The sequence below is a fragment of the Scyliorhinus canicula genome, chromosome 20 (assembly GCF_902713615.1).
Source record: "Scyliorhinus canicula chromosome 20, sScyCan1.1, whole genome shotgun sequence".
In the NCBI taxonomy this organism is placed as follows: Eukaryota; Metazoa; Chordata; class Chondrichthyes; order Carcharhiniformes; family Scyliorhinidae; genus Scyliorhinus; species Scyliorhinus canicula.
This window is the reverse complement of record NC_052165.1, coordinates 24,094,086-24,108,223: the sequence shown is the minus strand read 5'-3', so window position 1 is coordinate 24,108,223 and position 14,138 is coordinate 24,094,086. Positions and strand designations below refer to the sequence as shown.

Genomic DNA, 14,138 nt, shown 5'->3' with positions numbered 1-14,138 from the left:
TCCTTGACAGGCTGATGGTGGATGTGGCAGGTTCTTCCTTATCAGGTCCCCTGTGCCTACCAGAGGGCTACCAGCCAAAGTTTTAATCAAACCCCAGTGAGCTCGCCCTCCTTGTCAGGGCCTGCCAGCTTGGCACCCGAGATGAATCTGCAGGGAGGCCTCTGATTGGAGGCAGCTCTGAGGTGGAAGTTCCTGTTCTTGAGGGGCTTGAATGCCACTTTCAGCCAAATGACTGTAGAACAGCCAATGTTTCCACCCCAGGCTGATATTTTATCCAGGTTGGAGGGAGGATGTGGGGCAGGAAATTCGGATGCACCATTTAATTCAGCCCTCTTTCTACTAATCTGTTTGCATCCAGAATTTATTCTGATTTTTTTTCTTCACTCAACATGGTTAGATGTTAGTACATTACTCTTTAATGATCTGATGTGGACATTGCAGCTACTGGTAGCTGAGATACGCTTGAGATATGTGGGGGTGAGACCCATACAGACAGGGGAGAATGTGTAAACTCCACTAGGACAGTGACACAGGGCCAGGATCGAACCTGAGCTACCATGCCGCACCTAAATGCTTCGTAAATGTTGTGAGGGCTCCCGTATCTACCACCCTGTCGTGAGTTCCAGATCCCTAACACCCTCTGGGTAAAAAGGTTTTTCCTCAAATGCCCCCCTTCTATGAAGGGGAAAGGTTTCTTCCTATCTTTGTCCCTCATAATTGAAATGAGGTTCCCTCCTTGGCATTCCCTGGTCTAAGGAAAGCCACCCTAGTGATGGTGACAGTGGTTAGCACTGATGCCTCACAGCACTGGCGACCTGGGTTGAATTCTGGCCTTGGGTAACTGTCTGTGGAGTTTGCACATTCTCCCTGTGTCTGCGTGGTTTTCCGCTGGGTGCTCTGGGTTCCTTCCATAGTCCAAAGATGTGCAGGTTAGGTGGATTGGCCATGCTAAATTGCCCCTTAGTGTCCAAAAGGTTACGTGGGATTACCTAACCTGCACATCTTTAGGGTTATGGGGATAGGGCGGGGGCTGGGGGCATTGCCAAGGCATTCCAGTCCATGTCCCAGTCGCAGTTGAGAATAGCCGGGGCATTCCAGAGCATGTCCCAGTCACGGAGGAGCATCGCCGAGAGCGTTGACACCATGCTGTAGACATTGGGGAGGCACTAGGGCTCCTAGAGTCAGATGAAGCAAGGGTGCCGGGACTCAATCCAGTTGACTCCCCATCCCAAGGTGACCCCAGTACCCTATGGGCACCGACCAGGCGGAGGGAGCGCTGGGTGCCAACCCAAGACACCCAATGGAGTGGTGACGGCAACCACCAGTTCCACCCCCTGACAATAACACATCTGAGTCAGCACCTGGATCAGTATGGCACAGCTGTGCATGTGACATCGGCAAGTGGGCTGGGGTCCTCCGGCCCAGGTCCCCAAGGGGACACCCGCTTGGGGCATTGAAGGCCACAGGATGCGGTAAGCAGCAAGTTGGCTCCACCTCTGATGAGCTCTGGAATGATGCTGAGGTATAAAGGTTCAGGGCTGCGGAGACACTGATGGCCATGTGCCGCACCAACTCTTGTTGAGGCGGAGTCTTCTTTGGCACACATCATCAGCGACACCTGTACACCTTGGGCCATCGCTGGCCTCTCCCTTGGGGTCACTACTGGCCTGATGGGCAGCCAGGTCCTCAGGGTATGAGACGGGGCACTGCACATGGGCCGCCATCTCGAGTCTCAGCCAATGCTGCTGCAGCCGCCTTCTCTGGCAACTAGCTGCTTGGCCTGCCAGCAGCACTGCAAAGGCAACATCCAAGGGGTCCAAGACGGCATCCATCCTGTGTAATATCTATAAAGATTTCGAGAGGGCGATGTAGCCACCTGGGGTGGCCACGTCCCAATTACAAAATGGACACGTTGCAAAGCATGCAGGGAAAATGGACAATGCTGAGAAAGCAAGCAGGTGCAAGGTTTGTCTGTTGATTGGAGCTGTAGCTCCCAGACAAGATGGATACTGCAAAACCATTACCATACTAATGAGCCATCTCCGGGGACAAAAGAGTAACATTTAGGTAAACGATACTAAAGCAGACACCTGGTGCCAGAGGAGACTAGAACAAAGCAGGCCAACGGCCACCTAGGGCCCGCCCAGCAATCAGGGCACCACCCCTTTATTGGCGGAAATCGATACCGATGATCAAGATACGGTCCAATTAATTGGGACCAAGTTCAAGGCCCGCCCAAAAGCGCGCGAAGCCCCTTTGGTAAGAAGAAGCCCCCAAAAGAGAATCGCTCTCTTTGCCTTTGCTCTCAGCGGCTGACAAATAGCAGTGTCTTCCACCCCGGGACACCATTGCTCACCACGTCCCCTGCCATCCAACACACCCTGACCATGCACCTCCGGCCACATCCTGTACCCCAGTCACCGGCACGTAATGTTACCTAAACTGGGTGCTACTCCCCTCCCTGGCGCGCACATCCACTATCTGGTCGCAGAAATGTCCCCAGTGCTGGGGCCCAGTTCTTTGGTGTTCAGTTGTGGGCCGCTGTGTCTGTGGTGTTGCTTCCTGCAGTGTCCAGACAGCACGTTCTGATTGTGATGCCCGCCAATAACTCCTACATCCTACATGGTACGCCTTCCACGGGAATCCAGTTGGGAGCTGTGAAGTGCTCACTTTACTGCAATTACCAATTCCCTGTTAGCACTTGCCTTCAGTGGGGCTGGAGGCCTCTACGGTCAGTTGGAGTTATGAGTGGTCGGTGGGATAGGCAGGGGCTGGGGCTGCCCCCATAATGGGAGCACACAAGACCCCCCCCCCAACCCCCACCACCTCTGTGCCCCTGAGCTCATTGCCTTACAGCAAAGATGGCTACTCACCTCCTCGGATCCCCGCAGCAGCCATTCTGCCAGTTTCACGTTTTAAAAAAAAGGGGTACTAATTGGCACCCGCGTGACCACTTGCTGAGGAGGCTGTTAAATAGGGGGTCATTTATTTTTGTTATCTGGAGATTGGCCTTAAATGGTGATTATTGGTTTCTCACCACGCCACAGTGGGATCCTGATTTTGGCAACGGGAGCATTAGATCGCAAAAAGATCAGCACTCGGCACGGCTCCCCATTTTGGCCTTTCTCGAGATTGAAGTGTCGCGTTCTTGCTCAAGCGCAACGCAGCTGTAAAATCGCATCCAAAATGTGTGGCTACTGACATTTCAGATGAAATATTCTAGTTTTTTTTATTGCAAAATTTTTAATGTGTGCTTCCAGAGCTGTTTAAGCCTGTAATTCATCATGTGTCTTTCCAGCATCAGTCATAGTTAATACATTTTGGCCTGAAAGACACTTTTTCATAAAATGTAATCGCAAAATGTGATCAGCAATCTAACTAACAGTCAGAGAGCATCTTCCAGCTATTGCATGTTTGTTTTGCTGCTGTTAATGCCATGAGGAGGTTGTGGGGTGGGGGTGAGGGGGGGGGAGGGGCTGTGGGGAGAGATGAAAGACATGTCTCTCTTTGCTCTGTATGCTGGAAAGTCCTCCTTTTGTTTATCCCTACCATTGCCCCATCTTCCGATCCTTGCATGTGGTCTCTACATAGTCTACTCCATGTATGTTTTTGGCCCTTTCTTAAGAATTTTTATGCTGACATAGTTTTAAATTTTACTTCCATTATTATTCGCAAGCTCTTCATATGCTAAGAATGCTAATTTTATGCCTTTGATCTTAGTGCCAAAGTGTTAATGGTGTCCTGCTTGATATCAATTGTTTGACAATTTTTGCCAAGGATGGGAAAGAGAAACCGGTAGTGAAGAAACATTAGACAAAATTAAACTTGTCTCGAGCTTTTGGTAGTAATCCCATTAAAAGATCCATCACTTGTTAAAATATTTCATAAATCATAGAATTTACATTGCAGAAGGAGGCCATTTGGCCCATCGTGTCTTCATCGGCCCTTGGGAAGAGCACCCTACCTAAGCCCACATCTCCACCCTATCCCCGTAACCACATCTAACCGTTTTTTGGACACTAAGGTCAATTTAGCATAGCCAATCCACCTAACTTGCACATCTTTGGACTGTGGGAGGAAACTCGGAGTAACTGGAGGAAACCCACACAGACACCGGGAGAATATTCCGCACAGTGACCCAAGCCGGGAATCGAACCTGGAGCTGCAAAGCAACTGTGCTGACCACAGTGCTACCGTGCTGTCATTAAGTTTACAAATACAGAAAATAATCTCAAATGGCACTGTTCAAGGATAAAAAGATAAATTTGTGTTCTCCTTGGCATTATTGTTGTTTGTGTCTCACTCATTTACCCTTTGCCTCTTCTTTGTGCGCTTTCTTGCACTTTGTCATGAGATTTTTTTATCTGCACACCTCTTTAAGACTTCCTCATACTTTAAGTCTGTTTACTTTATACAGCGTTTTTGTAAGTCTACCACACTTGTGAGCCATGCAGTTTGTCAATTTCTGAATGTCATTTCCTTTTTGTCTATCTAACTGTTAATCAGTTACATAGTTTTATCATTCTTGGCCTGCTGTTTAGCTGTTTGAATTTATCATTTCTTTATTTCCTATTTTCTATTTACTACTTTGAATTACCGATTTGAAAATCATTCTTTATGTTACGTTCCTTTGCCTATCTCCATAACTGTGCTCCGAGACAAAGACAAATTTGGTTTGAATGTGGATGAGCGAAAAGCTCTGCAAGCAGAGATTTCAAATTATAGTATCACTAGAAAGAAAGGGGAAATTTATAAATGGACAAAAGTACTGTAGATACTCCGGTCAGGCGGCATCTACAAAGCGCAGAACAATTAACGTTTCAGGTCATGTCACACCTTGAAGGCGCCTGACTGAACTAGAACTTGGTTTGTGGCAGTGCTTGGAGGCAAATGGAGCTATGCCAGTGATCTAGGAATAAAAAGTGAAGTAAATAACCTAGGAAGTTAAGTTTTTTAAAAAAAGGCTGACTTGGAAGTGATAAAAATAAAGAGTGCCTTTTTTTTAGTGGAAATGATTATGTAAAGCAATCTCAACCAATTTTCCTGTACCATAAGAGGTTTGTTTTTTGGCAGGATCGACTTAAAATTTTCATATAAACATTTCATAAATTTTCTTAAACTATTTTTGATGACCTGTGAAATTGTCTGCTTGCCTGCTTTTAGTAATTGTGTTTGGCAGTCAATTTGTTTGAATATTGTAATCATCTAAAGTCAGAGGCATGCTAATATGGTTAATTTGGAGGCCTATCATAATATATTTAAACTTTTCCCTCTGCCTATGCTTCCTGTTGAAAAAGTTTTTCTTTTGTTGCCATGCTTTTGTATGATGGAAATCTGCTGTGCAAACTTGTCACAATGTATTTGCACATTCCCAGTTGTGGTGACACGGTAGTGCCCATTTCTGTCTCCCAAATTAACAGTCAATATTGCATAAAAACAACATTGAGTTGATCTATAAATTGCTTATATTTGTTCAAATACAAAAAAAGTATAACATCAAGTTATGTAAAAATATGAAATACTTAAAATGAGGACTCCTACAACTAACACTTATCCAACAATCTTGACCCAAAGACTGTTCTTGGTCTTGACTCCCATGTGACTGGGAGATTGGCCAATTCCTGCAACAGAAAAGCTACACTAGCTTAAAGCAGTGCTTGATCAACCATTATGGCTTTTCCTTCACTCCTTTAATCCCAAAGATATAGTCAACAGTTCATATAGTTGTTTTTGTGCTTTGGGATGGAGAAGGAAGATGTTAATATCTTGGGATTCTGGAGATTTCCAAAGCTTTTGATTATTTGAGCTAGAATTAACATTGGCTATATTTATTCTGTAACTGTTTTTCAGTTCTAAGTACACACATTACAGCTGCTTAAGAAGCCTGCTGCTATATGTGGTTTTTAAACTTTCTCATGGATTGTGACCAACAATTCAACAGAAGCTCCGCAATTAAATGGCAGTGATGACACAGCTTGTTCATTTTTCCAGTTGGTCTTGTATCTGTCTGATTGGTTCTTTATAATCCCAGCTGTCTGAGGTAAAGTGAGTTGGCGATTTTAAAAATTGCTGTCACCTCAGAATGTGTGCGGTACGGGTTTGCCTTTTACCAATGAAAATACCGTGTCACATTTTTCATTTCAAATAAGCGCATCCTGTTATCCTTGGTTAGCCAACAGTTTTCAGTTATTAAAGTTCTTATCACTCAACTTTAATAATAGAAATGTGTGGATTAGGCCTCACTGAGATGAGATAACCTAATGTATAACTGTTCAGCTACGCTCAGTCAGGAATTAAATTGTTGCAGCATGTGGATGAGCATGGCGATTCAGAAATCTTGAAACAGCAATTTGATCAATGTAATGGTGGAAACCTGCTGCAAATGTAAGCTTATTGCTTTAGCCATATTCAAATAAGGTTTTAACAAAAAAAAGCCTGTTAATATCTGGCACGTTGATTTCTAGACTTTCTTGCCAACGTGATCATCCGGTTCCACTGATGGTGAATCCCTGCCACCGGTGCATTGAATGGGAAGCCCTATTGCCGGCCAATGTTGAGCTCCTTGGGCTGCTGCTAAACCCTGGGCGGGGTGGGGGAGATGGAAAATTCCGCCCCGGCTTCTTTATTCCAGATTTTGCTCAAAGGAGTATTTTGGAGTAATCTGCTCTTGATGCACGATAGAAAGCATCCTATCTGGCTGCATCACAGCTTGGTATGGCAACTGTTCAGCTCAAAACTGTAAAAAACTAAAGAGAGTTGTGAACACAGCCCATCAGGCGAACCCTTCTCCCATCTATTGACTTTGATTACATCTCCCGCTGCCTTGTGAAAGTGGGCAGCATAATCAAAGACCCTTCCCACCTGCGTTATTCTCTCTTCCAACCTCTTCCATCGGGCAGAAGATAAAGTCTGAGAATGCGTATTAACAGCTTCTTCCCCGCTGATACCAAACTCCTGAATGGCCCTCTTATGGACTGAACTGATCTCTCTCCTCATCTTCTTTATTGTTGTAGCACTATACTCCGTATGCTTCGCCGATGTCTATGTATTTACATTGTGTATTTATCGTATGTCCTATGTTTTTCATGTATTGAATGATCTGTCTCGACCTTACACCCACACAACAATACTTTTCACTGTAGCTCGGTACACTTGACAAATCTAAATCTAAAATGGTCTTGTCCTTGTATTCTTTTTGTAAAATTCACCCTGGATGCTGCAGTATGTGTTAGACACTGACCTTTTGCCTCTTGGACTTCAGTTCAGTTTTAGCCCAAACTGATGGGATAAACGTCTCCTCTGTAGATATGCTCTACAAAAACAAGTTTGGCCAGTCTTAATATGGCGAGAAATTTTGTAGAATTGCTCCTAATTCACAACCTAAATCAAGGAAGACTTGAATGTGTATATGGGAAAAAAAGAAGAATACCACTCCAATTCAGTGGAAAGGAGTTTTCATTGTTGGGGAAGATCTTGCTGTCTTGATTTGTTGTACCCGATCTTGAGAGCGTTTCATGCTGATATTGAGAAGGTGTACAACTCACCAGCAGTAGCTACCCTTTGAGCATCAGTGGTTTTACAAAGGAGATCATAGAACCATCAAATTCCTTCAGTACAGAAGGAGACCATTTGGCCCATCGAGACTGCACCTACCCTCTGAAAGAGCACTCATCCTAGGCCCTATCCCCTTAAACCCCACGTAACCTACATATCTTTGGACTGTGGGAGGAAACTGGAGCACCTGGATGAAACTCACGCAGACACTGCATCTTCCTGAAGCTATCATACCTCACTTCAGCTGCCAGGTTTACCGAGACTTTGGAAAGCCTGCCTCTCACTGAAATCCGCAGAGCATAAATACCATTGTAATGCTCCATTCTTTTCAGATTCTTCTCGATAACAAATTCAGAACTGTTCTAAATTGTATTTCTTCCAGTTGTGCATAAAATAACTTCTTTGATAATTGTTGGAACAAAATGGTAGGGTAGAGGTCATGTCATTGGACTAATTATCCAGAGGCCCAGGCTAATGCCCTGGTTCAAAGCCAACCAGGCAGCTAGTGGAATTGCATCTGAGTTAATATATCTGGAATATATAGCTGGTCTTGGTAATGGTGACCATATCAACGATCATCTATTGGTGTGAAGATACATCTGATTTACTAATGTCCTTTAGCGAAATAAATCTGCCATTCTTACATGGGCCTACACGTGACTCCAAACCCACAGCAATAACTTCACTAAATTCAAGGGCAATTAGGATGGGCAACAGATGCTGGTCCTGCCAGTGACATCCACATCCCATGAAAAGTTTTTAAAAAGCATTTGCTTTGAAAACCAAAAGTGAATGGTTTTTGTGCGGCGATTTGGACGTATATATCATTAAACCAAATGAACATAGCCATTCCATTGAAACATGAAGAAACTCCGAATGATGTGGTCTACCTTTTTGTTGTTTTCCTATAGATCATCACATGATGACCGAGTACTCCTCGTTACATACAATAGTAAGGCACTTTCTCAGTCTTTTGAAAACTTGTTTGAGGAAAATGCAGCTGGTTTAGTGCAAGTAAGTACATGACATATTTAAGATGCATAACCTTAAATTGTTATATTTTCTGAGTGTCTAGGATGGAAGAGTACTCCAATATTTAATTGTGCGATAACATACTCCCAAGGGTGCAACAATACTACCCCCTTGATTTGAACCAGATATAATTTATTTCTGCCCCGCTATTCACTTGTCCAATAATTCCAAAGTCAGTCTGAGAAATATTTTGTGAGATTATATCAGATACTAATTGTTAAACTGATATAGTTACAAATAAGTGAATATAGTAACCGTTAAAGCAAAGTTGATTTACTTCACAACAATCTCACTTTCCCCATTTTTAAGGAGAAAAAACAGGTGCTGCTAAGGCATTGCCTTGCTTCTTAAAAAGCTTTCAGCTCCAAAGGCTGACTAACTGCATTTTATGTTCCAACTCTGGCCCAAATCCTAAAACCTTACTGACTCCTGAACACCATCTGTTTTGTCCATATGAATTGTATCACCTCACCACAATGGATGTTAATATTTGTTGACTATCTGAAGTGAAATTATGAATTGCTCTTCAGTGGGCTGGCTCTGCAAAAATGATGATAAATGCTTCTAGACTTCCTTAGGGAAGGGAAACCTCTCCCTGGTGTGGCTGATATGACATGTTTGACTCTGAATGACCTTGGAAGCCACAGTTGTAAAAGCAACTGCTTAGGGTAATTAGGGGTGGACAGTAAGCATAACCCTGTTTAAATTTCTGGGGTGGAGGGAATATTTTCTTCTCTATCTTAAGCTTTTAGCAATTATATATTTAAACTAATATTGAATAGCAATCTAAATCAATAATTTATACTTTCCATGTAATTGTAGAACTCAAGCTTAAAAATGTCACTGACTCCCAAAGTGTTCTATAATAAGCAATACCTTGAAATTAAAATTCTCATGCTAGTTTTCAATCCTCCCTATCTCTAATCATTTCCAGCCCAAAAAGATATTTGAACTCATCTAATCCTGTTCTCGGCATTCCTGATTTTTATTGCTTTATCATTGGTGGTTGTGCCTTTAGTTTTTTAGGCCCTAAGTGCTGGCATTCTTAGAACATAGAACATAAAAGTTACAGTGCAGAAGTAGGCCATTCGGCCCATCAATGCTGCCCCGGCTCTTGGAAAGAGCACCCCACTTAAGTCCCACACCTCCACCCTATTCCTGTAACCCCACCTAACCTTTTTGGGCACTTAGGGCAATTTAACTTGGCCAATCCATCTAACCTGCACATCTTTGGACTGTGGGAGGAAAACGGAGCACCCGGAAGAAACCCATGCAGACATGGGGAGAACGTGCATACTCCACACAGACAGTGACCCAAGCCGGGAATCGAACTTTGGACCTTCGCGTTGTGAAGCAATCGTGCTAACCACTGTGCTACTGTGCTGCCCTACATGTCTCTGCCTTGAGTTCCTCCTTCAAAATGCTTCTTAAAACCTACCTTAAAACTTTGACTAAATTTTTGATCTTCTGACCTATTGTCCCTTTATGCGGCTTGGTGTTTCTTTTATAATGCACCTGCAATGTTTCTCGGGGCCTTTTATTACATTAAAGGGGCTATATAAATATAAGTTGCTTTTATAACCACATGGACTGAGTGGCCTCCTTCTTTGCCATAAATGACTTTTATAGCTTTTTAAAAAAAAAAGTCTTATTCAGTGGCAATAAATCAGTCTTGCTGTCATATTTTATGCTATGCAAACTCTGCATATCTTCCAATTCAGCATCAATAATTGCACTGAAGATCATTTAGTCATGTATTAAAAACGGCAAATCAGTGCGTGTCAGATGTTAACGCCTTGTTACAAGATGCAAGTAATTTTGGGAAATAAAGAAATGGGAACAAGTTGTAATGCCATTAACCTATGCCGGGTACTTTTTAACGTGTAACTGAAACATTGAGTGACCTGAACGCCTGCTTACTTAACTGAAATTGCTTTAAAGGAACAACCGGGTCAATGCCAGTTTTAACATTGCGCACACAACCTCCTAAGTGTTCCTTTATCTCGCTCGTAACAACACAACCGTCTATTTCTTCCAAGTATTTATCTAGCTCCCCCTTAAATGGCTCTGTGCTATTTGTCCTATTGGTAGTTCTGTCAAACCGTTCCATGTTGAAAATCTCTAACAGGCCACCTCTCATTTCTCTGTTTTCTAAAGAAAAGAGCCCCAACCTATTTTAGAAAATGAACTAGTCACCAATTGTAAGATTCTATGGCTGACCAATTAGAGATTCTACTATCTTATTGCATACACAAAACGTATCTGTTGGATTAACTATTTTAGGGAAATTTGTATTCTGGTCTGTTTATATATGGTGTTGTTTATTATCTTGGGGGTTTATTTTACAGAAGTTCAAGAAGGATCCATATACAACAACATTAGGAGGCTTTTCAAAAGTTACAAACTATATTATGGATGCTTTTCGTGGCTATGATGTAACATCCCAACAAAGACCTGAATCAGAAATGGATCTCACTGAATCTATTTCGGGTCTGGAAATTAATCATCAGGAGGAGCCAGGTTTTGAAGTCATCACACGAGTGAGTTATCTTGATGTCAAAAAATGCACCAAGCCCACCAGTTATTATAAACTATCATGCTGATGAAATGTCTTCAGAATTTTCAATTTCTGATGTGTATTTTAGCTATCCAGCTTGTTTGTGAAGGGAGTCTGGAGTGGTATGAAATGAAAATCATACATCTATTTCAGATCGATCTTGGAACAAGGCCTGAAATTCATAGAGAAGAACCAGTTTCTACTGAGAGGTGGTTACAGAATATGGATGCAGAAGGAAAAATCCTCGACCCTGACAAGCTGAAAAAAATGATATTCAAGGGGGTAACTGAAGTCTTTTTTTTAAGTTTAGAGTACCCAATTCATTTTTTCCAATTAAGGGGCAATTTAGCGAGGCCAATCCACCTACCCTGCACATCCTTGGGTTCTGGGGGCGAAACCCACGCAAACATGGGGAGAATGTGCACGCTCTGCACGGACAGTGACCCAGAGCCGGGATTGAACCTGGGACCTTGGTGCCATAAGGTAGCAGTGCTAACCATTGCGCCACCATGCTGCCATGCATAACTGAAGTCTTTTAACACTTTTTTAGTTTGTGCAACAGTTTGTTTGCCAGCATTTTTACTTTTGCCACTTTTGCTGGGAAGGCTGCTGAATGACAGAAGACCATTGGATATGGGGTGGCTCTTGTTAATTGTATGGAAATTGGGCTTAAGTGGTGATAGTTGGTTTATCACTACGGTGAGATCCTGATTTTGCCTATGGGAGTGGGCCGGTTGCATCGCAAACTGTTTGGCGCCTGGTGCGGTTCTCGTTTTTGTCTTCCCCCGCTATTCATGGGCCTCATTTCGCTTGAGCAGGAGCCTAACAAGGCCGGAAGATCACGCCCATTTTTATCTTTTTATAAATATGTAAATGTATTCCTGTATTTAATATACTTCTCTCACAGGGTCTTTGTCATGCAGTAAGAAAAGTGACTTGGAAATTCCTTCTAAATTACTTCCCTTGGGATAGTACAAAAGAAAATAGAAGACTATTAACCAAAAGAAAAACGTGAGTTATCTTTGTTCTTCTCTATGTATCATAGATTATGTGCTAACAATAGTTGTTAATGTGGAATGTTTCTGGACCTCGGCTGGTCTGTTCTAGGTTCTGTGCAGGAAGATTACGGTTTCTGTTTCTGCCTAGTATAGTTTTTTTGTGATGGCAAATGAGCTCCAGGCTACAATACCCAGAGTTCACTAGCCCTGTATTAATTAGGGAAGATTTGTATACATTTTTGTGGATTTGATTCAATATTTAAAATGATCTTTTTAATAAAGCATTTGACAATTTCCGAATTTTAGAATTGAGTTTTTGCAATAACTAAGGCAGCAATCAATCCATTTTGGGTTTTCCTTCTATTTCACATGTATAGAGATGAGTACTTCAGGATGAAGCTTCAGTGGAAGTCAGTCAGCGAAGAACAAGAGAAAAGAAATACAAGATTAAAAGATTACAAGAGTCTTATAGGTAAACAGGCCGATGTTTCATTAATTAAGAGCTGAAAGAAACATTTAGTCAGATTGAAATGCTGATAGTTCTGTGACTGAGAATGTTTGTTCTAAGGTACGAGTGATGGAATGTTTTTATTATTTCTGGTGCTTATTGCCTGCATTAGCCATGCTAAACGGAACAAATGTAGTCGAGACCAGATGATTTAAAAAAAAAAAACATTATATTTTTTCTCTCTGATCGGCTGTGTCCTGCAGGCACTGAGTTAAGACCTCCAACATTGTTTCAGTTCAGAACAAACAACAGAGGGAAAAACTTTCATCTCATTAGTTGTGATTGGATCCAAACGCAAGCCAAACATCACGAACAAGCTAACTGTCCACTATCACAGTTCCATAACTTATAAAATCATCAATCTCTCAGTGCTTATTTGTATTATATACACCATAGAATACTCTTTCAGGGTAAACAATTGTGCAGTACTCGTTACAGGGCTTTTGTCTCTGAGCTGAGCTGTAAACTTCACATGCAATCTGTCACCAAACATGACTTCCTAAACCTATAATACATAACCAACTTATTTCCTTATTCCACCTTCATCATTGTTGAACTTATCTTCCATTCCTTTCTCATAGTACTTGGGGTGTCTGTCTAATCATAGTTTTGTACTGATCAGTGTCATCAAAAGAAGCATCATTTTTCTTTTTAAAAAAAAATAACTTTACAGTACCCAATTCAGTTTTTTCAATTAAGGGCAATTTAGCGTGGCCAATCCACCTACCCAGCACATCTTTCGATTGTAGGGGTGAAACCCACGCAAACATGGGGAGAATTTGCAAAGTTCATACTGACAGTGACCCAGAGCCGGGATCGAACCAGGGTCCCCAGTGCCGCGAGGCAGCAGTGCTAACCACTGCCCCGCTGTGTACTGCTCCGGAAGCATTCTTTTTCTGGTGGTAGTTTCATCATATAGTGTTTCATTTGTTCACTGATTTTGATTCATGCTGTCTACTTGCCTCTTCATTTTTCTTTAAATCCGTCTTCAGTTACAAACATTCAGCTTCTTGGCTTGATGATTGTATCTGATTTACATGGGGTCAAACAATTGAGGATGCCCAGAGAACTTGTTAATGGCTTGGACGTCAAGGCTGTGCAACTTAGCTGTTGTTTTCCGAGGGAATTTCTTCCAAATCCTGCTGTTTCCAGAAATACCAGATTCCAAATTCATGGGCCATGTTCTTATCATCTTAGCAGCCACTGGAGACATCATGTTAGGGCGGCACGGTGGTTGGCACTGCTGCCTCAAGGTGCGGAGGACCAAGGTTCGATCCCGGCCCTGGGTCACTGTCCGTGGGGGGTTTGCACATTCGCCCCATGTCTCACCCCCACAACCCAAAAAGATATGCAAGACAGATTAATTGACCATGCTAAATTGGCCCTTAATTGGGGAAAAAAAAATAATTGGGCACTCTTCGGTTTTTTTAAATAAATGTTAAAATGTTGAATTTGCAAACTTGAGAGAAAAACATTGCTTCAACCTGAG

At 42.5% G+C, this 14,138-nt stretch overlaps 1 protein-coding gene across 2 annotated transcripts in view; it reads left to right on the top strand.

Annotated features, from left to right (window-relative positions):
* The window catches only part of tbc1d15 (TBC1 domain family, member 15), a 51,717-nt gene that overhangs the window by 25,356 nt on the left and 12,223 nt on the right, over positions 1–14,138 (top strand). For both annotated transcript variants that reach the window (XM_038780084.1, XM_038780085.1), the window contains 5 exons: positions 8,466–8,568; positions 10,935–11,126; positions 11,297–11,425; positions 12,051–12,154; positions 12,519–12,613. In XM_038780084.1, coding sequence (XP_038636012.1) covers positions 8,466–8,568; positions 10,935–11,126; positions 11,297–11,425; positions 12,051–12,154; positions 12,519–12,613 — 623 coding nt within the window. The remainder of the gene's footprint in view (positions 1–8,465; positions 8,569–10,934; positions 11,127–11,296; positions 11,426–12,050; positions 12,155–12,518; positions 12,614–14,138) is intronic.